This window comes from Sapajus apella, unplaced genomic scaffold (assembly GCF_009761245.1).
Source record: "Sapajus apella isolate SASKATOON/1434 unplaced genomic scaffold, GSC_monkey_1.0 scaffold18, whole genome shotgun sequence".
NCBI classification, from domain to species: domain Eukaryota; kingdom Metazoa; phylum Chordata; class Mammalia; order Primates; family Cebidae; genus Sapajus; species Sapajus apella.
This window is the reverse complement of record NW_022436958.1, coordinates 15,672,477-15,694,914: the sequence shown is the minus strand read 5'-3', so window position 1 is coordinate 15,694,914 and position 22,438 is coordinate 15,672,477. Positions and strand designations below refer to the sequence as shown.

The 22,438-nt window shown below is 40.5% G+C and overlaps 1 protein-coding gene across 5 annotated transcripts in view; it reads left to right on the top strand.

The window, feature by feature from the left end:
- CACNB4 (calcium voltage-gated channel auxiliary subunit beta 4) overlaps nucleotides 1-22,438 on the top strand; it is a 275,285-nt gene that overhangs the window by 209,612 nt on the left and 43,235 nt on the right. For all 5 annotated transcript variants that reach the window (XM_032286412.1, XM_032286413.1, XM_032286414.1 and 2 more), the window contains 3 exons: nucleotides 12,462-12,581; nucleotides 14,906-15,028; nucleotides 20,745-20,875. In XM_032286412.1, the coding sequence (XP_032142303.1) occupies nucleotides 12,462-12,581; nucleotides 14,906-15,028; nucleotides 20,745-20,875 (374 nt within the window). The remainder of the gene's footprint in view (nucleotides 1-12,461; nucleotides 12,582-14,905; nucleotides 15,029-20,744; nucleotides 20,876-22,438) is intronic.

Below are 22,438 nucleotides of genomic sequence, written 5' to 3'. Positions count from 1 at the left end.
GAGCAGATGTGGGTCTCCTCTTTGGTCAATTTGGATCTATTGATGAGCTAATTCACTGGAGAAAGGGGAGAGAAAATCCAAGGTTTGGTAGTCACTGCCTTAGTAATAGTTGTTTGTATGTGTTTTGATGTCAATTCCAATGACCAGTTGCATCACGAAGTACTTGAAAACCTAATCCCTGGCACTAGGCTGACATCTTTAACAACAGACCTCAGAGGACTCTTAGAGATCATCCAAGAGATGTTCTTGTCTAAATGCAAGACTCAGCTTCTCCAGTGGCTGATGGCCTAGTGACTTTGAGCATGCGGCCTGACTTCTCTTGTAAGACCCCAGAAGAGCTTTGGAGAGAAATCAAGATACTGTGCTGGAAAGAACCTAGCATGCTCAGTAATTGTTAGTTCAAGCTAAATGCAGAGACAGAAAGAGAGGTTCTTTTTTTAATGCCTTCAACTTCAGTGATCTGCTCATCCAACAATGCCTATCAGCACTTCTGCTGGGCATGATTATTAGTTAATTAGCAAGGGCTTTAGAGGCAGTCAGACCAGGGTTCATCACATTTTACCAGCTTCCTGACCTTGGGCATATTACTTAGTGTCTCTAAGCCTTATTTACTTCCGTGCGGATAATGAAGTCTACCTCTTAAGTTTTTATTGTGACTAAATTAGATAACATCTGTAAAGTGCTGTTTTATTCCAATCAAAGCCCTATTTCCTAGTTCCAAAGGTTAAACTAAGAATAAGTTCTTTTCCTCCACCATAATGAGCTCTAACACACGGAACACAGAATTAGCAGATAGGAATCAACAAAGCAAGCCTTGCTCTCATCTCCTGTCCTCTGAAATGATTGGAGAGGAAGGGCACTACCCCAGGAAAGAGTATGGGCCTGTATCATTCCAAGCTCCAAATGGGGCTGGTCCATGCTGATGGGAGGGGTGGGTATTGTGTGGTCACCACCAAGGACACAAAGGTCAAAGGAGGGAAGCAGTGCTGTAAGGAGTAGTGCAGCCTGGGGTGCATGTCTTGTGACAATCGGCTCCTCCTGTGGAGGAAGCTAGGGGTAGGCATAGCTCTTACCTTGAGTCCTGTGTGTTTGCGAGTAAGGCAGCATGTGCACAAGGGGCCCACCACACTGTCAGAAACTCCCAGTGATTCATCGTCTTCTAATTCAAAAACAGTATTTGTACCTAAAATTAAATTACTGCACAAGATGATATCACCTAGTTTTTAACTTAAGATCTACAGGCTTCACAAATTTAGGATTAGGTGACCAAAGAGAAAAACTCATGCTAATATAGCCTCTGTTCAGGGGTCCCTGGGCCTCTCACAGGAAATAGCCTTTTTTGGTGTGGGATGGAAGTGGGTGGCAAATAGTCTTTTTTTTTTTTTTTTTTTTTTTTTTGAGACAGAGTCTCATTCTGTCACCCAGGCTGGAATGAAGTGGCATGTTCTCAGCTCACTGTAACCTCTACCTCCCAGGTTCAAGTGATTTTCCTGCCTCAGCCGCCCAAGAAACTGGAACTACAGGTGTCCACCACCCTACCAGGCTGATTTTTATATTTTTAGTAGAGACAAGGTTTCACCATATATATCAGGCTGGTCTAGAACTCCCGATTTTGTGATCTGCCTGCCTCAGCCTCCCAAATTGCTGGGATTACAGACATGAGCCACTGTGCCCGGCTGGCAGGAAATATTATTTTTGAAAGAACACAGTTGGCTGGACACAGTGGCTCACTGCTGAAATCCCAGCATTTTGGGAAGCCGAGGGAGGTGGATCACCTGAGGTCAGGAGTTTGAGACCAGCTCAGTTGACATGGTAAAACCCCATCTCTACTGAAAATATAAAAAATTAGCTGGGCATCATGGCATGTGCCTATATTCCCAGCTACTGGGGAGGCTAAGGCAGGAGAATTGCTTGAACCCAGGAGATGGAGGTTTCGTGGGAGTTGAGATCATGCCATTTTCACTCTACCCTGGGCAACAAGAGTGAAATTCTATCTGGAAAAAAAAAAAAAACGCAGTTAATTAAAGCACTTAACACTAATCATGGGACGTACATAGTAAGTGCTTAATAAACAATAGTCATTATTGTTTTTGATAGTGATCATTGATATTTAATGTCACCTATCAAAATCATTATTTTAGGGTTAATGCAGGTAATTTTAAGCTGTATAATCTGTAAAAATATGCATGTTTTTACATATTTGTATACAAATATATATAGGTATATATAGATGTATAATGTTTATGTTTTTAAAAATTATGAAGGTAAAAATTCAAACTATATAGCAGGATTTAAAATGAACTGTAACTCTGTTTCTTTCCTCTAGTATACTTAGGTATATTGATGCATAATAGTTTCTCAGTAAATTTAACACAATTTCAAATAACATACTAGATTATTTTACAACATAATCTTTTGATAAAAATTTCATATTTTATTAGTTGGAGGTCTATGTCATGCTCCTGGGTTCAAGAAATTCTCTTTCCTCAGACTCCAGAGTAGCAGACATGATAGGCATGTGCCATGGTGCCTGGCTACATGCTATTCTATTTTATGAATGAGCCATACTTTTTAAAAACATATCTTCTATGGATAACATGTATCTGTTTTTATACCAATAACATGCTGTTTTAGGTACTATAGCTTTGTAGTATATTTTGAAGTCAGGTTATGTGATGTCTCCAGCTTTGTTCATTTTGCTCAGCAATTTGTGTGTGTGTGTGGGGGGATGTGTGTGTGTGTGGCTATTTGAGGTCTGGTTCCATATGAATTTTAGACTTTTTTCTATTTCTTTGAAGAATATTGGTTAGTATTTTGATAGGGGTTACACTGAATCTGGACATTGCTTTGGGTAATATGGTCATTTTAATAATATTAATTCTTCTGATCCATGAACATGGGATGTCTTTCCATTTGTGTTTTCTTCTATTTCTTTCATCAGTGTTTTGTAATTTTTATTGTAAAGGTCTTTCACTCCATGGTTAAATGTATTCAGAGATTTTTAAATTATTATTATCTTGTAGCTATTGTAAACGGGATTGCTTTCTTGACTCCTTTTTCATCTAGTTTGTTATTGGCATATAGAAACACTACTGATTTTTTTGTATGTTTATTTTGTATCCTGCAACATTACTGAATTTGTTTATCAGTCCTTGGAGTTTTTTGCTGGAATCTTTAGGTATCTATACATTTGAGATCATGTCATCTATAAAGAGGGACAGTTTGACTTTCTCATTTCCATCTGGATGCCTTTTATTTCTTTCTCTTGCCTGATTGCTCTGGCTAAAACTTTTATTATATGTTGAATAACAGTAGCAAAAGTGGGCATCTTTGTTCCAGTTCTTAGAAGATTCAGTATGATGTTAGCTGCAGGTTTGTCATACATGGGCTTTATTACATTGATGTATGTTCCTTTTATGCCTAATTTGTTGAGAGTTTTGTCATGAAGCGGTGTTGAATTTTGTCAAATGAGTTGTCTGCATCTGTTGAGATGATCCTGTGGTTTTTGTCTTTCAGTCTGTTGATGCAATGTGTCACATTTATTGACTTGCATATGTTGAATCATCCTTGCATCCCTGGGATAAATCCCACTTGATAAATCCCACATGATAGTTTTGGCATGTTGGATTCTCTTTGCTAGTATTTTGTTGAGATTTTAAAATTATTTTTATCTTTTTTAGAGACAGAGTTTTGATCTGTTGCTCAAACTGGAATACAGTGGCATGATCATAGTTCACTACAGCCTTGAACTCCTAAGCTTGTAATTCTTCTGCCTCAGCCTCCCTAGCTGGGATTACAAGCATACACTACCACACTTGGCCTTATTGATGATTTTTGTGTCTTATTCATCAGAGATATTGGCATTGGTCCATAGTTTTCTTTTTTCCTTTCTTTTTTGTTTTTTGCCTTGTCCTTGTTTCTGTTTTTGCTCCTTTCTCATACTAATGAGTAAAGACATAGGTTGTTCATCTTTTTCTTATTAACTTGTTAGAGCTCTTTGGATATGAAGGATCTTAAAATCCAAGTCACTTATGAGACAATGTTTTCTCTTTTTTCATTTTCACTTTGACTGATTATCGTATTTTTTTCCCAGACAAATGTTTAAGATTTTAATGTAGTCAGATTTATCAATCTTTCCTTTTCATGGCTTCTGACTTTTTGGCATGTTATTTTAAAACTTTAGCATAGTTTCTGCTAGTGGTAGTGGGTATGTGTTTATATATGTATATTTTAAAAATACATATATGTATTTTATATATATAATATTGCCTTTAAATCTCTTCATCTATATCTAAGATATAAGACTAAGCACGATGGCTCATGCCTGTAATCTCAGCACTTTGGGAGGCCGAGATGGGTGGATGGCTTGAAGCCAGGAGTTTGAGGCAAGCCTAATAAATGTGGCAAAACCCCATCTCTACAAAAAATACAAAAATTAGCTTGCCGTGGTGACACATGCCTATAGTCCCAGCTACTCAGGAGGCTGAGGCATGAGAATTGCTTGAGCCTGGGAGGCACAGGTTGCAGTGAGCCAAGATCACACCTCTGCACTCCAGCCTGGGCAACAGAACAAGACTCTGTCTCAAAAAGAAAAAGATATAAAAATAGGAATCTATTTTATGTTTTTTTTGAGTTGGCTAGCTCAACTTCCCAACACTATTTATTGATAATCATTCTTTTCCCGTTGATTTGCAATGTTTCCTATATTGTACATTAATCTTCCATACAGAGCAGTCAGTTTGTGGTCTCCTTGTAATTTCTTTGATCTGTGCCAGTACCAAACAAGTTTAACTTTTGTAGTTCTATATGTTTTCATATCTATTAAAAAGGGTTAGTTCTTTTTTATTCTTCTTTTAACATTTTTTCTAAACAACTTCTGAATTTCAATTTTTCCAGTCAACTTGTGTATCATTCTGTCAAGTTAAAATTAATTTTATTCTTCACTGGTCATTCCTGAATCATTTCCAGCAACCCCTGGAGGCAGGAAGGGTGTACGTCCTTTGGGTGATGTCTGGGCGGTATTGGGGTCTCCATTTAAGGTTCTCTCCTTCCCCCTGAAGTCATCTCATTGATTTTTTCTTTCAGCAAATAGTTTTGAGCTCCCGTGAAGTGCAAAGTTTTGTGCTAGAAACTCTGAGGACCACAAAAACTGATAAGATATGACTCCTGCCTGAAATGAAGTAAATGCTTTACTCTGATTTCCATTGTGTCTTTAGCCACCTCTGGGGAAGCCCTTCAGTTTTTGATAGCATACCTGGATTCAGTTAGCCATGAATACACATCCCCTTAATGAGAAACTTTAGCCAGTCTAAAAAAAATCATTCCAAAGAGTTAAAAGGTATTTTTTAATCACACAGTTCCTGGGGCTGCAGAAATGACATGGGTGAGGCTCAAGTCCTTTTCCCTACTTCCTTCCTGTCTTCTAAACCAAGCTATATTATTTTTTTCTATCTGACAGAAGGAAGTCTTTTCTTTTTTTTCTTTATTTAAGGCACAAGAGATTGCCTGAGGCTACTTTTAGGGGAAACATATGTACTGTTGTCTATCACTAATCTGATTCTCAAGAAAACACCACAGTGTAAAAGTAGTGTTATGTCTGCTGCTTTGTAAACCACTCTGGGGGCCATATGAGAAGAAAGCATCTCTCAGGCAGTCACTTTTCCAGAAGAGTCACAGAAGTCCGTGTTTTCAAGCAACGATCAGCGCCTCATCAGTATGCAGCACTGCTTCTACCAGCAGCATATTCAGGATTTCCTGAACAAATACTGCAATTTCCTTTCATCTCTGCTGAAACTAGATTAGTGCAGCTTGAGCAGCCACCCTGGAATGAAGACCCTGTGCTGGGGCTAATGCTGCCAGGTGCAAGCTTTGGGATCAACCAGTGGGAGCCACGCTGTCATACAACTGTGTCATATAGGTTGATCAGAAGCTCTCATGAAGTTTTGGCTAGGCAGGGTGGGTCTCGAGAGCAGCTGCTCAGTGTCCCATGATGTTATTCTGTGACCTGTATATAGTAAAGCTTGGTTGCTGGAGGCCACCGCCTCCCAGTAGGTGATCGCTTTTCCTTTCCCAGAAGGAAAGTGAGCTCCGCAATCTCACTGTCTCTACTGTTACAATAAAGTGCTTGATGGATGCAAAAATGATCATGGGTGTTTTCAACTTCTCTTATTCCTTAGTCTCACAGAACGTTTTTGATTTATTGCTAATTGTGCTTATTGATGTAGCACTTCTTACATACATGTAAAATATTATATGCTGATTATCACAGCAGTTTTTACCCAAAAGCATCCATATCAAGTAATCTTTGTTTTTTCTTCTTTCCCAATGTATAGGTTGAATCACATGAAATTACAATTGCAAATTACAGTTGCAATGTTTGCAATTTCATGATTCAATCTGATATAAAAGGAATCTGCCCTCTTGCTACCACCATTACCATTGGTTTAACTTGCAAATCTGTTTGTAGCTCACATCTCAGTTTTTCCTTTCTCAGAAGTGCCTAAATGGACATGGCTGGTACAGATTTCCTATCTCTTCTGGGCCTTTTTGTCACCTCTCTTCTTGTACTTGTAGGGTCAATTAAAATTATTCTGCCGTTATCTCCACTCATGGGTCTCTTCAGACTAGCAATTGAAAGAAACCTGTCTGAGATAGGGCAGTTACGACAAAAACTAGCAGCACAACAGGAAGGGTAAGATTGACCAACTTTTATAAATTAATATTACTTCCTGTTAAATCAGTTATGTAAAACAGTTGTAATAGAACCCATTAATTTGTATTCCATTTATGAGATTATTCAGACAAAGCTTGTGCTTTGGTCTGAACTATACTGTATATTTATATATAATTATAATTTAATTATAAGAAATAATTTGTAAATAAGTGGTGTGAACATAATCAGAGGAGTTATCATTTTAGAGAAAAAGAAAATTCTCAATGGTACCTTAAAACCACCTACCCAGAACTAAAATGCTGAAGAAAATTTTGTGAGTGGAGTAGAAACTTAAAGAAATTCACAAATAAAAACCTCGGTAGTCTACAGATATCATGTGAAATTCCGAAATAGTGAACATGTCATTTGAAAAGTAGTCTGCCATTCACGTCCCAAGATCTCAGATTGGGATTTTAAAATTTACATCTATCATTATAAATTAGTGAGATTCTGGTATTGGACTAATCTTAACAAAATATTGCAGAATGTTGTTTTGTTTTACTAAAGGCAACTAAAATGTTTGCTGTTTTAATGTAAGGTTTTGCACCAGATTTTATAGGGGAAATTTTTAAAAATGAGTGTACCACACCTGTGCTTCCCATATAGTGACCTATGAATGCGTGTGGCATGGGAGGATGTTTTTGCTGCCTATCTGAGCCTCAGAGGCCTCATCCACACAGTGTGGATAATCATAACTGACTTCTTGGAGATGTTGTGATAATAGTATCTATTTAAGTTAGTAAGGGTTGAGCAAACATTCATTCTCTTTCACTTCCCTCTACAGCCTTTTATGAACATGTTCCTTTGCTACCCTTGACTGCTCTTTGAAACCTAAAAGGAACCTTAGTCAGATTAACAGCTGGGGCTGAACTGTAGGTCTTCAATTCAATAAGAGTGACCTGCAGCCTGGACCTCCTGGGCTCAAGCAATTCTCCCACCTCAGCCTCCTAAGTAGTGGGACTATAGGTGCACGCTATCATGCCTGACTATTTATTTAAAATTTATTTTTTGTAGATATGGGGCCTTACTATGTTACCTAGGCTGGTCTCTAACTCCTGGGCTCAAAGAGTCCTCCTGCCTCAGCCTCCCAGAGTGCTGGGATTTCAGGCATGAGCTATCATGCCCGGCCTGGTTGCATTTTAAAATCAAATATTTGTAGACCCTTGCTTTTCCTTGCTATAATTTAATGATATGCCTAAATACTAAAAGTGCTCACTACAAAAGAGAGTCTATTTCAGTTTTAAAAGGACAGGATAAGAAAGTAGATGCCTAGCCCTGAGCTGGGAATGGAGAATGACTGCACATAGGCACAAGGCTCCTTTTGAGGTGTTAGAAATGTTCTATTAGATTGTGGTATAAATTGTGTTCTGTAATTTTATTAAAATTATTGAATTTAAATGTGTGAATTTTATGTATGTAAGTTATATGTCAGTAAAGCTATTTAGAAAAAAAGAACAAGATATAAATCATAAAACTCTTGGGCAGCCAAGAATTCAATGTGAAAAAGCTGCCAAACCTTTAATTAGTGGATCAAAGTTTAATTGCTGGTATTTTCTGAATTTCCTTCATGATGGTAAAAGAAATATGTTTCATCTGAAGCCAAACACCAGGAAACTCTACAAGGTTTGAATTATTATCTGCATTTTCTAAGAGACGAAATTAGGACTCAAAAGGTTAAAATAAATAACTTGCTTCAGATTCACAGCCAGCTAGAATTGGTGACAGTGTCAAACCCAATACGGTCTGGCTCCAACAGCTGTGGCTGCAGTTCTGTTGATATCATATGCCCTCTCTCTGCAAATGAGAAGAAGCCTTTAAGTTGTTTGACTTGAGAATACCTTCCTTCTCTCAGAAAACAATAGCTAGCTGATTTTCCAATGTTTCTGTCTGCATTTTGCATTTTGTATTCAAGAAGATTCATGAAAGGTGTGAGGCTGGAATCTATTTTCAACATAACCCAAAGGGAAAAAGAGTCTGAACCAAAATACCATTTTTTTTTTTTTTTTTGAGGCAGGGTCTGGCTCTGTCCCCCAGGCTGGAGTGCAGTGGCATGATCTTGGCTCACTGCAATATGACTTTGTCACTCCATGGTATGTCCTGTAGAGCTGTCTGCATAAGAGCTTTTGAGGGACTAATCACTCTCATGTTTCTTGCACGTGGGTTAACAGCCCAGTTTTATATCACTTGATACATGGGTAGCTTGCTCCTACCTGTTTTATGAAATAGAATTCTAGAAAATTATAAGCTGATGGGGCTTCCATCAGGCCTGTCCAGCTTTGACCAGGCCTAGTAAAGTTTACGTCTTCAGTTGTATTCTGTTAGCACCTAACATTCTTTCCTTCTTGCCATTTCTCTCTCTTTTTGATCATTAACTATTTAACCAGACCTCTGGCTGATCCCTCTCCAACCTGTCCTGGTCTTACTAAGCTTCGCATGTCCTCCTGCTCTTCCTGGATGCTTCCAGCGGTCAGGCGCAGGCAGTCTCCTTCTGGCCTCTCTCTAGCTCACCTGCTCTTCCCTCTATGCCTTTGTAAATAACACAGATCCCTTCCTTTATCTTTTCCTTCCTTTTTTTCTGGAACATGTTCATACTCCCTTTCAACTGGTTGAAACAAAATAAACCAAAACCAAACCAAAAATAAATAACAAGAAACCAAGCCAGTACCAACCCAGCAGAACATATTTATGGGCCAAATTTGGGCTCTTGAATGTTGGACTTCTCCTTTTTCATATACAAAGCAACGTGGATGACATTGAAGGAAAAAAAAACAAAATAAATGTTGTGATGATATAACACTAATTATGAAAATGGGTATCACAGTGCTTTATTTTTCCCTCTACCAATGGGAAACAGGAAGGAAACAGAAACTTCTGCTTCTACATATTTGGCCCTAGTAGAGTTTATTAGATAGTTTTGAGATTCTGACAATGTTGTTCACATTTCAACATAAAGTTCATCTGCAGGAGTTCCGGAGTCACTTTTTGTGTACTCAGAGAAAATTGAATGCAGGGGTTTGAAAAGTTGTTAAGGTAGTTTCAGGAAATCAGGTATCTTCTCGTGGCAGTAGGGAAGTGTGTATTCAGCTGCTTGACTCACTGCCCCGTCAGGCAGCTTGCATTTTTCGTGAATTGTAGGCACTAACCATCCCAGGACATGTTTTCAAAACCAGGCAAGTGCCTTCTTCCCAACTTACATACCATAATCTCACTTGGTGGTCCTGATGTCTTCACAACAGCCAGTCCAGCTCCCTGAGAATGGTTCATCACACATATCACATTTCCAGCAAAGCATTGCCTAGGACTAACTCCAAACTGTTTTGGTAGATATTTTAGAAACACTAGGTCAGGCACAGTGGTTCATACCTGTAATCCCAGCACTTTGGGGGGCTGAGGCAAGAGGATCGCCTGAGCCTAGGAGTTCAAGACCAGCCTGGGCAACATGACAAAGCCCCATCTCTACAAAAAAAATAAAGAAAAAATTGAAACTTTTTTTTTTCTCTCTTACCTTAGATTTTATGCAGGTGTACCTAAATTCAGACAAAAGATGTGTTCTGAGAGAACTCTGCTTTAAAGGACTTCAGGATGGCTCTCTTTTTAGGCAATGCATACATCTATGAAACAGTCACTCTGCACTTATCCATTTTGTAGGTCCAAAATTTTTTCCTAATAGATTTGCACAGAGGAATTTGATTATAATTCGGTTAACAAACACATTTCCTCTGCAAAGGGCACTTTCAGAAGCACTATGTAAAGTATATGGATTTGGACACATTGCAGTTATCAGGCTTATAGTACATTTTCTATGCAGTTAATATAGTAAGACAAATGGCTACATTTCAAGGTGGGTTATTGTATATATATAATCATGGAGAAATTAATGCTTTTTGTTTTTATCAATGTGAAAACGTCAGTACTAGGAAATGAGGATGAAAAAGCTGATTTATTGTGTGCCTATTATGTGCCAGGTCCTGGAGTAGGTATTTTAATGTCAAACGCAGTTCAGCATGGGATTTGAATCTGCTGGCTCTAAGGCTGAACTACCTGAGTTCGAATCTCAGCTTTCCCACTGCTGTGAGGATTTAGTGAGATAAAGTGTACAAAGCAACTAGGCCCATGCTGGTGTGATAGCAAGAACTCAGAAAATATTAGCTGCTTATTATATCTTGTTCCATTTAATCCTGGGAGGTAGGCAGTGTCCCTCTTTTTTTTTTTTTGGGGGGGGGGGAGCCGGAGTCTTGCTTTGTTGCCAGGCTGGAGTGTACTGGCATGATCTCGGCTCACTGCAACCTCCACCTCCTGGGCTCAAGTGATTCTCCTGCCTCAGCCTCCCAAGGAGCTGGGACTACAGCTGCGTGCCACCACGCCCAGCTAATTTTTGTATTTTTAGTAGAGATGGGGTTTCACCATGTTGGCCAGGATGGTCTTGATCTCTTGACCTCGTGATCACTCGCCTCAGCCTCCCAAAGTGCTGGGATTACAGGCATGAGCCGCCCGGTGGCAGTGTCCCTCTTTAATAGATGAGGAGACCGTCTCAGAGTGATCCAATAACTTGTATAAAGTTTTCGGCAGTATGTTGCAGAGGCAAAGTTTAGAACCAGGGCTTGACTGGGCACTCTGATAAAAATGCTAATGATGGGTTCTTGTTCTAGGCTGCCAGGAAAATCTGTGCTGGGATTTTTCTATGATGGGAAAGACCACCCCTACTAGAATGATGTCCTCTACTGAGACAGAAAGTTACCCTTAAAGGCAGCAAATTCACAAATAAACATTTCTACATGGAGAAAAACTTTCAAAGGGCCAGATTCAGCAGTCAACTCTTTCTTAAAGCTTTTTTTTCCTCTAGTGGACAGCAAATTCTCAGCTACATGGATAGATTTTTTTCAAAACCTGTGCATGGTTTATGAAGCATGTCAAATACACCAGTCCTCCCAATACCTCTGCTGTGTAAATGTTACCATCTACGCAAATATCGACCTCTAATGCAGCTTAAGGAAACTGTAAGGCTGATGTCCTGTAGCAGCTGTAAGACAAAGCTCCAGGGTTTTTCTGGGGAAGCAGGAAGGGAGTGGTTAACTCTTTACCTTGATCACACCAGTCAGACTGGATTTCAGCGCTGTTTAAGTAGCTCTTCTAGTGTGGGCGTCAACTGAGAACATCCCTGTTTTCATCCTCAAGGTTGTTTTTCTGCTCAGTGTTCTCGCTGGCCATGTCTGAGCTGGCTGCTGCAGGACAATGATTGAAGTTTTAGTAGTGAAAGAGTTCAATAGTGTTGACATTGAAACTGGAAAATCATTTTACTAATGTAGGATGATGCTTTGCTGTATTGAAATCTTAGACAAATAGATGATCCATAGCCCAAGATACAGTTAGGATTTAACTTTTATAATAAGCTGAGCCTCTTTTTCCTTTAGATGTATATGCAAAAGAGAAGATGGGTGAAAACTAACGTTTCACAAGTGATATGGGCTTAATATAGCACAAAACAAGAAGAATTGGGGCTATCACATAATTTCATTGCAGTTTACTTCCTAGCACTTAGTCAAAATATTTTTCTTCACAACATTGTTACTTTCTGAATAACTCAGATGCTTAACTATATTCTGCCATCTAAATTTATATCTGCAATAAGGCATGAAGTGTGTGCATCAAATTTTAGGCAAATGAAAAGAACTTGCCTCAGGATACTGTTATGGATGTGACAATTTAAGAAGCTACCCATCATCGCAAACTATTCCGTTTTCCTTTCCAGGGTTCAGCGGATTCCTACACAAGCAGGCCGTCTGACTCCGATGTCTCTTTGGAAGAGGACCGGGAAGCAATTCGACAAGAGAGAGAACAGCAAGCAGCTATCCAGCTTGAGAGAGCAAAGGTGACTCTCTTTCCCTCTCTTTGATTCGAAAGTGGGTCATTGCTCAGTGGCTACCAGCTGCTCTTCCCCTACCTCACATTTTTCTGGAATAATTGTTTTATGATTATTCCAATAAGGCTCCAGATTGGGAGGCTCTCTGATCCTTTCACCTCTAAGTGAGGTTAGCAACATCTCCAAAGGGGCATTTCCTGAAAACCTTCATTTTATATTTGGTTTGGTGGTGAATTATTGGTCATCTTCCAACTTAGCAATATCAAGCCTCCCATGCCCAGTGTTGGCAGAGAGCCTCCCAGGTACCAGCTCACCCTACCTGTTCTCGGCCCCTCCTCGTCCATTACCTCAACCTTTATGACAGGCCACACCTGTGCTGTTGCTCCATGGATCTCCCTATTGGTTTCTCTATTCTTCTCTCTTGCTTTCAGTATCCCACCTCAAGTTCACTGTGAAGTTCAGAACTTTGAACAACTCTGAGAAGTACAGCAAAGATGAGCAATAAAGACCGTTGCCAAAATAGAACTTCAGATATTCCAGAAGGAGAGGCCTCCGTAGGAAGCAGCAAAGAACCAATTGCATGGTTAAAAGAACCAGAAAAGTCACTAGGGATCTCCCATCTACAGGCTTCCAACCTTTTATTTATTTATTTACTTACTTACTGAAGCACAGATGGCTTTTCTGCAATGACATTTTATGCGCAATAGCAAAATACAAGACCAGACAAGGTCATGGCCCATCTGTCCTCTTTGCCCTCCATGAAAGACTCCTAAGGTATATTGATTCAGTCTTTCTGATTTTTAGAAGAAGAAAAAACAGAAGCCCAAATAAAGTGAATTCCTTCCCGTTTCTATTTTTATTGTAAAATCTTTAGAGGTGACAGGCTGTACGTGGTGGCTGACACCTGTAATTCCAGCTACTTAGGAGGCTAAGGTGGGAGGATCACCTGAGCCCAGGAAATAAAGGCTGCAGTGAACTGAGATTACACCACTACACTCCAGCCTGGGAAAGAGCAAGACCCTATCTCAAAAAAAAAAAAAAAAAAAAAAAAGACGGGTCAGGCATGGAGGCTCATACCTGTAATCCCAGCACTTTGGGAGAATGAGGTGGGCGGATCACAAGGTCAGGAGTTTGATATCAGCCTGGCCAACATGGTGAAACCCCGTCTCTACTAAAGATACAAAAAATTAGTCAGGCGTGGTGGCACGTACCTATAATCTTAGCTACTTGGGAGGCTGAGGCAGGAGAATCAATTGAACCCAGGAGGCAGAGGTTTCAGTGAGCCAAGATCACACCTTTGCACTCCAGCCTGGGTGACAGGGCCAGGCTCTATCTCAAAAAAAAAAAAAAAAAAAAAAAAAGAGGTGGGAGGAGAACAGTGCAGGCAAATGAGGTGTCTTCATTTGCTTCAACACCTATGATGTCTGTGCTTTATTGGTGGAAGGGGCTTTTCTTGCAGTATATATAAAGGGGCATCAGTGAGGTTCCAGCCTCAACTGCTGTCCCCCAGTCAGGTTCCCAGCATGAATAAATAAGCTGGTAACAAAGCAGGTCACACTTTCAGGAATCTTATGTCTCACTGTAGCTAATTTTTGTTATAAAATTTTCTTTCAGAATCTGTTTTGTGGCCATTGTGGTTACCCAGATGTGGGTGGCGGCACTGTTTGATTAGGCTGGTGGTTTACGTGTCCCCACAGGGCAGTGCCAGCCTGAGAACACTTTGCTGAGAGGAATTTGTGTAAAAAGAATTTCAAAACCAGCTTTGTTCCCTAGAGAGAAGATGATCTGTGAAGAGCCCTGCCCGTCAGCTTTGATGCTGACTAACCCTTCTTTTCTCTGGCAGGACCAGGTATTCTGCTGTATAGAATACCACAGGTTTTCAAATCTGGGCTATTTCAAAAATACTATTTTATCCTCTTTCCACATTTTTTTAAAGACCTAGCACATATTTCCTGTATTCCAAGGTAAGAAGGTATCAGTTATCATTTAAAATAAACACAGACTTTAAGATTGGAGAAGGGACTGTCCTTCTCCTCCGCCTTTGTCTATCCCTCCCAGTACTTTAGAGCACATTTTAAAATTTGAAATATTGGAATATGGGAAAGTATTGCAGGAGAGGAAAAATGATTGGGCTGATAGGACCAAATCATTTTCACAGTCATCTCTGCGGGTTTCTCGATATTGCCTGGGAATGTAAAACTCATTTGAGATCCCTCTTTGGAAAGTTTTTCTCTTACTACCTGGTACTATCAGTCATCTTATTAGAGTTTCAATATGAAAAATGATCCTCTCTCCTCCCTTCCTCATTCCTTATTCCATGATTCTGTCCCTAGTCCAAACCTGTAGCATTTGCCGTGAAGACAAATGTGAGCTACTGCGGCGCCCTGGATGAGGATGTGCCTGTTCCAAGCACAGCCATCTCCTTTGATGCTAAGGACTTTCTACACATTAAAGAGGTAAATGTGGAACATACTGCATCCCTTCACCTGCCAAAAAGCTGAACCTGGGAATCAGCTCTGAGCCAAACTAGCCAGAGAGGAGACCCTAGGAGCTGCCAGTGTGGTACCTCATTTAATTTTCTGGGCCTTCCAAATCTAGTCATTCTCATCAAGATTGAGAAGTCTGAGATCATTGCTTGCATTATCACACACTTACAACATTAAATCACAGTCAATCTTAAAATCGTAGCAGGGGGCCGGGCGCCCGTGGCTCATGCCTGTAATCTCAGTACTTTGGGAGGCTGAGACTGAGGAAAATGTGAGTTCGGTGGTATGGCACCTACCCAGAAGGGACTATTTACAGGTGATGTTGTAATTATAGACATGTAGACTAGAGTCCTGTGCACCTCGACCATGGAACCAACAATAGAGTGTATAATCATTCAAAGAAAAAATTATATTTAAGAAGCTGCATCATGTCAGACATTTTGCTAGGCACTGGGGGATCAGACATAAGGATCACTGTCCCCGCTGGCAGGGAGCTCCAGCGGGGTGAGAGACAGACAAGTACAGAGTTTATGCACGAGATGACAAGTTCTGTTACAGAAAAACTGAATGGGTGTTGTGGGAGCCTGAGGAAAGAGGAAGAGGGATTCTCTGACTGAGGAGGGAGGCTATCGGGGATGGGAAAGCTCTACAGAAGTGGTGAACTCTGAGGGAATTTGGGCTGGGATGTGGGTGGCATCACATGGAAGGAATAGCCACAAGCAATGCAGTGTGGCTGGCAGGGATGGGGGTCTGGGGGATGTGGGGAAGTGGGGGTGGGCAGGGGCAGGAGAAGGAATGATACAGGTTGTGGGCCAGGACAGACAGGCAGTGACCAGACAGTAAAGGACCTCTTGGGCCATGGCAAGAAGCCTGCCCTTTATCACTCGGCAGTTAGCTGGAGAATAACTTCAAATAAATGACAGATGTGACCAGCCTTGTGTCTTAGAGTGAGAACTCTGGTGGTCAAGGGAGTATTGCAGAGCTGAAGAGACATACTACAGGCTGGACAGTGGTTGTAGCAGAGAAGATGAAGAGAGAGAGCAGCTTAGAGAGAGTGGAGGGACAAATAAACAGGACCTAGAGATTTCACATGGGTGGGGAAAGTGACATAGAAATGAAGGCCAGAGGCTAGTTTTTCTGGGGTGCTTAAAAGGATAGAGAGTAGTATCAGCTATCAAAACAAGAAGTCAGAGGGGAGCAGATCTGTTGGAGGGATAGATATGAATTTGCTTTTACGTACACTCTGTTTGGGACATTGTAAAACTCCCCATGAAGATGCTTAAAAGGCCGTTACCCACATAACTTAGAGTCTAGAGGAGAGGAATTGCAATTTGTTCTTTTGAAATAATTTGAGTTGAAAAAGAGAATGATTTCTAGACAGGGAAAAATGGCATAAGGTTGAGGAAGTATTCTTTTTTTCTTTTCTTTTTTGAGACAGACTCTCAAAAATGAAAACAAAAACAAAAACAAACAAAAAAAAACAGGGTCACTTTGTCACCCAGGCTGGAGTGCAGTGGCACAATCATGGCTCACTGCAGCCTCACCTTCCAGGCTCAAGCAATCCTCTCGCCTCAGCCTCCTGAGGAGCTGGGACCACAGGCGTGTACCACCATGCCCAGATAATTTTTTAAAAATTTCTTGTAGAGACAGGATCTCCCTATGTCGCCCATGCTGGTCTCTCCTGAGCTCAAGCGATCCTCCCATCTCGGCCTTCCAAAGTGTTGGAGTTACAGGTGTGAGCCACTGTGCCTGGTTGTGGGGGGCGTTTTTAAAATTTGAATACATTTGTACTTTTTAGGATGGGAAAGACTGAAGCATGTTTTCTATGCTGAGATACTGAACTCAGTAAAATATATTGGAAGGACAAAGGACAGCTAATTAAGTGAGAGGAGGAGATGACATCTGGAGAATGGGCACAGATTTAGGCTGAGTCAGGTCAGCCTTAGCTTCCTGAACTTCCCTGTTATGCACAGAGTTTTCCAGTGGGGTCAGTGACATGCGCTGGTTGATGTTCCCATGTGGTACCATTTGCTCTGTGGGATGGGGGTGGAGGAGAATCTTAAAGAAAGGAGAGCATAAAGGAGGAACAATAAAATGTACCCTGAGAATGGAGGTGCCTGGAGAATGTAATTGGTGTAAACATATCATTTAGTGTCACGGAGCCCGTCTGTACTTATACCCCAGCTAAGAGAAGGTGTGCATCATAAATATGTAATCAAATAATTATCTTTGAAACTCTGCATTCTGTAATCCAGACCAGCAGCGTGGAGGTCACTGGGGCCATTGTCTGTGGAATTGTGGAGATGGAGGCCCAACAAAGTGGGATGAGGAGAGAACGGGAGCTAGAAAGGGTATTTAGCATGTGGAGACCATGCCTTTGAGGTTGGCACTGATCAAGCAGTAGATGAAGGAGGGTATGAAGTCAAAAGAGGTCTTCTTTCAAGATGGGAGCTTATTCGATGCCTGTACTTGCTGATATTAACAAACAGAGTTGGGGAGAGATTGGGGGAAAGGAGAGATAGGCAGAAGGATACAGTGTTTCAGTAGCCAAGAAGGGTGGGATCTAAGACGCCTGGTGGAGGGACAGACCTTTGATAGAAAGAGGAATGCTAATTCATTGTGACACACAGGGAAAAGACCAGTGCAGGCATGGACACTTCAGGGCCTTAATAATAGAAAACTGAGGACCCATCAATTTCAATCATGGCTTCTACTTCCTTGATGGTACATGAGGTGAGAATGTCTACATTTGTCTGGAAGACGAGAACCCCTGACCTGAGACATATACCCTGGCATCTGAATGGTTAAGTTGATTATGTCTCACCATTCCCATCCAAAATGCCCAAACCATATTCATTAGTTGCTAACACCCACTATGTCTAAGGAGAAGCAGCACTTTAAAAGGTAAGAGATGTTCTTACATGTCATATGCACGCTCACTCACACCAACATTCCAACCTTATATTTTATTGCTTTCCTGCATTGTATCAATGTCTCAATTTGTCCTGGCTGCTGTTTGAGCTATGTGCTTGATCTTCAGTCTGGCAGTTTGATGTGTGGCATTGAGCTGGTAATCCTATGTGGACCAGAGCTGCCTGTTTTCCTGTTTTGAAATTATCAGATAAGAAAACATCTTTGAAAGAGAAAGTGCTAATCATTTTAGGGAAATCAAAATAGAGAAGGGTTGGAACAACACCAAGGTGACCTCTGTAAAGAGCTGGCACAAGCTCCCAGAACATCAACACAAATGAACACATTTCTATAATCAAGTTGTAGCCTTTCCTCTCATCCATCACTTAAGAGGCCATTTATTATGCACCCTGTTAAGTACTTTCTCAGTAATAAAAAAGCTTAAATGCAGGGAAGAGTTACAAGTATGCTGTCACACAAGTCAAATGATGATCAAATTAAGCTCTTGAATTTACAGTGACTTTCTCCCAAGTAACTAAAAAAACTTTCATTCATCCTGAGTCAGATTCTCACTGTGCTTCAGCTGTTTCCTAGAACTAAGTGAAAACATTTGGGGAAGTTGCATCAACCATTTCAGCAAGCCCTTTAAAGTCACTTGGGTACCATTTAACAAATGAGTGTTCCAGTGGGCTAACTTCATTTCAGGAAATAACTTAAGCCCCAGGAAACTATGACTCATGGTCTGTTTTGTCCTCACCACAGTAAAATTTAAATTCCAGACCTATGCACCCAAGATTCTAAAAGGGTCCCTTTGCCCTTTGCTGATTCCAAAATAAACAGACCTATTATTTTAGGCCTGTTATACTAAAAGACAGGAAAATGGGGGAAAACAGTTAAGACCTAGATTGTTCAAGATTTTATATCAGGTCAATTCACATTTCTTTTCTTCTTTTCTTTTTTTTTTTTTTGGAGACAGGGTCTCGCTCTGTTTTCCAGGCTGGAGTGCAGTGATGCAATCGCAGCTCACTGCATTTGTGAACTCTTGGGCTCAAGTGATCCTCCCATCTCAGCCTCAGCCTCCCAAGTAGTTAGGACTGCAGGCATGCACTATTACACCCAGCTAATTGTGTGTGTGTGTGTGTGTGTGTGTGTGTGTGTGTGTGTATGTGTTTGTGTAATAGATGGCTCTGTTGCCCTGGCTGATTTTGAACTTCTGGCTTCAACTGATCTTTCTACCTTAGCCTCTGAAAGCTCTGGGATTACAGGAATACACCACCATGGCCAGCCCTCAATTTACATTTCTTTGAATGCAATCTCATGCTATGTGCCACTCATACAGTATGCATGGAGAAGCTGTGTGTATAACAGAGGCCAAATTCTTACCATACCATGTTTCTCATGAGTGGGAAGCTGTTACTCAGAATAACTTAAAGCTTACCCAGAACTTCATGCTGTGATAATTCAATGAATCCTTCCATTCCTCCTTCATAATGTATCAGAATCATACACACACACACACACACACACACACACACACACACATATGTAAATTTCACTTTTCTATGAGCTCAGCAAAACATATTACATATCAATGTTACATTTTGGAAAATATTTACATGTTTATAAATATATATGTTTTGGATCAAAGTAGGAGATAATTATCTTGTTCAACACTGATAAAAACAGTAAAGGAAGTTTTTAGAATCGTCTCTGGAGAGTTTAAACAATAGAGGTGATACCTATCTTGTAGAAATGACCTAGCTGAAACCTTTCTTTGAGGTAGGGAGGTTGAACTAAATCGCTTTAGCAGATGTATAGTTACAAATGCAATTTTGCTGATCCACCAAATAAGCCCCCACTGACAGGCTCTCACCTCACACTGGTTGAAGGCTTCACATGGACTTGGGTCTTGAGTTTACATGTCATGGAACTTAAATGGAAATTCTGGAGCTCCTTTTGGGCTATAGAGGGTTTGGAAGTTACTTGCAAAATTTCACGTAAAAATACATAATATGCTCAGACTTTGTAAGAGTAGGTTTCTTTTTCTTCAAGTAGTAAGATGGACCTTAATCTGCAAATCTATATTTGAAAGATTATGACTCTTCCCCAGTGAGAGTAGACTACAGATAGTATCATGGGATTTTTACCTGAAAGCATTTAACAAATTATGGACTATAAAATCTATTTTATCTCAGGCATATCCATCTTGTCTTCTAGAGTTCCAGTTACACTGGTGAATATTTATCCGTGGAAAATATGTTCTTTAAGAATTGATTAGAGCTTCTTGACAAAGATCAAAATAATCCAAATGTTAGGACCAGATATTAGTCCAGGGGTTTACAAACTATAGCCCACGGTTCCAGTCTGACCACTGCCTTTTTTGTAAAGAAAAATTTTATTGAAACACAGCCATGCTCCCTTGTTTGTGTTTGTCTGTGGCTGATTCCACACAAGACAGCAGATTCAACTTATAGCAACAGAGACCGCATGGTCTACAAAGCCTAAAATTACTTGGACCTTTACAGAAAAAGTCTGCAGAACCCTGCTTTAGTCTATGAATCCACCTCAGATATATGTATATGTGTGTGTGTATGTGTGTGTACATACACATACACATACACACACACACACACATACACACACAGTATAGTTTATGTAAAATGTAGTATAATATCATATCATATAAATAGCACTTTGTTTTGTCCCATAAGATTAATAAACAGCATGTGAAAATAAGTGAATTACTATTGATAGCAATTTTATTTCTGAATTCCAGAAATATAACAATGATTGGTGGATAGGAAGGCTGGTGAAAGAGGGCTGTGAGATTGGCTTCATTCCAAGTCCACTCAGATTGGAGAACATACGGATTCAGCAAGAACAAAAAAGAGGACGTTTTCACGGAGGGTAGGTTTCCATCTTTTCTTTGCACTTTTTTTGTCAGAAAATTGGGTGATATTTTCAAAGGTGTATGCTTTCAAAGTACAAGATATTTCTCTGTGTGGGAGGTGTTTCTGAAATTGACACAAAAGAGTTTCAGATAGTTCTCTACCCTCTGTGCATGCTGAAGCCTGACACCACTGGAGACCATGTGAATTCCATGACAGGAACTGTCCTTCTGTGGCCTCAGCAAGCCCTTGGAACCCAAGCGTCCCTCTAGGACAGTCGCTTCAGGCATTCTTTCTCCACACAGTGAGTGGGAGCTGACCTGATCCAGCATTATGGCTCCTCTTGGAGACTCTCACTTAAGCAGGCACAGAATGTGATCGTACGTGTAGGTCCCGGACTAGAAGCACCTTCTCCGCTCCAGGCTTTTTGTGGCATCTATTTTCTCCTGGTATTTGGTTGAAGACAGCTCCAAGTGAATCATCCTCTCATGAACTACTGAAGTAGCCGTGTAGATCTCAGAGTGCAGGTATTTAAAGGTCCCAGGAACACAAGCACAGCTTGAAAGATGAGAGACCAAATCATCCTGAGCCTTTATGTATTGTGTTGCAGCTTGCACTGAATCATTGATTTGATATGTGTTATAATTTTTTGAAAGCTCTAAAATAGAAGCTGTTTTTTCCCTTGACCCTCAACTTCTGTTTTCTGTTGGATGCTTTTCTATTTCAAAAAACTCCCGTGTTCTTTAGGGGCCTGCCTTTGTCATAATGAGAACCACTCCAACAGTAATAGGAGATCACAAAAGTATAGTTACTTCACTTTTAATTATCAGGTTTTTGGCATATAACTTGCCAATACTATTATTAATATTAATCCCTTTTGTCCCTTGTATTAGTCCATTTTCACACTTCTATAAGACTGCATAACTTATGAAGAAAAGAGCTTTAATTGTCATGGCTCTGCAGGCTGTACAGGAAGCATGGCAGCATCTGCTTCTGGGGAGATCTCGGGGAGCTTTTACTGGTAGCAGAAGGCAAGGCGGGAGCAGGTGTCTTACATGGCCAGAGCAGGAGGAAGAGAGAGAAAGGGGAAGAGGTGCTACATACTTTCAGTCAGATCTTATGATAACTCACTCACTATCACAAGAATAGCACCAGGAGATGGTGCCAAACCATTCATAAAGGACCACCCCCACGGTCCAGTCACCTCTCACCAGGCCTCACCTCCAACACTGGGGACTACATCTTAACATGAGATTTGCTGGAGACACAGATCCAAACCGTATCATCCGTTTTTTTTCTAAACTTTTTGTCTTTCATGCTCCTTCTTAAACACATGGAGAACATGCGTTCCAGTCTTGGGGTCTTTGCAGTTGCTGTTTTTTTCTTCCTGGAACCTTTTTCATCACATTTTCACCAGACCACTCTATCTGCTTTATATCTGTGTTAGATATAACCTTTCCAGTGACCCTTTTCCTGCCAACTGCATTTAAAATTGTGCCCACTTCCCTTCCCTGTACTTCCCATCCCTTCCCTGACTTAGTTTTCTCTATTGCACTTACTACTCTTAGCATTATTATCTATT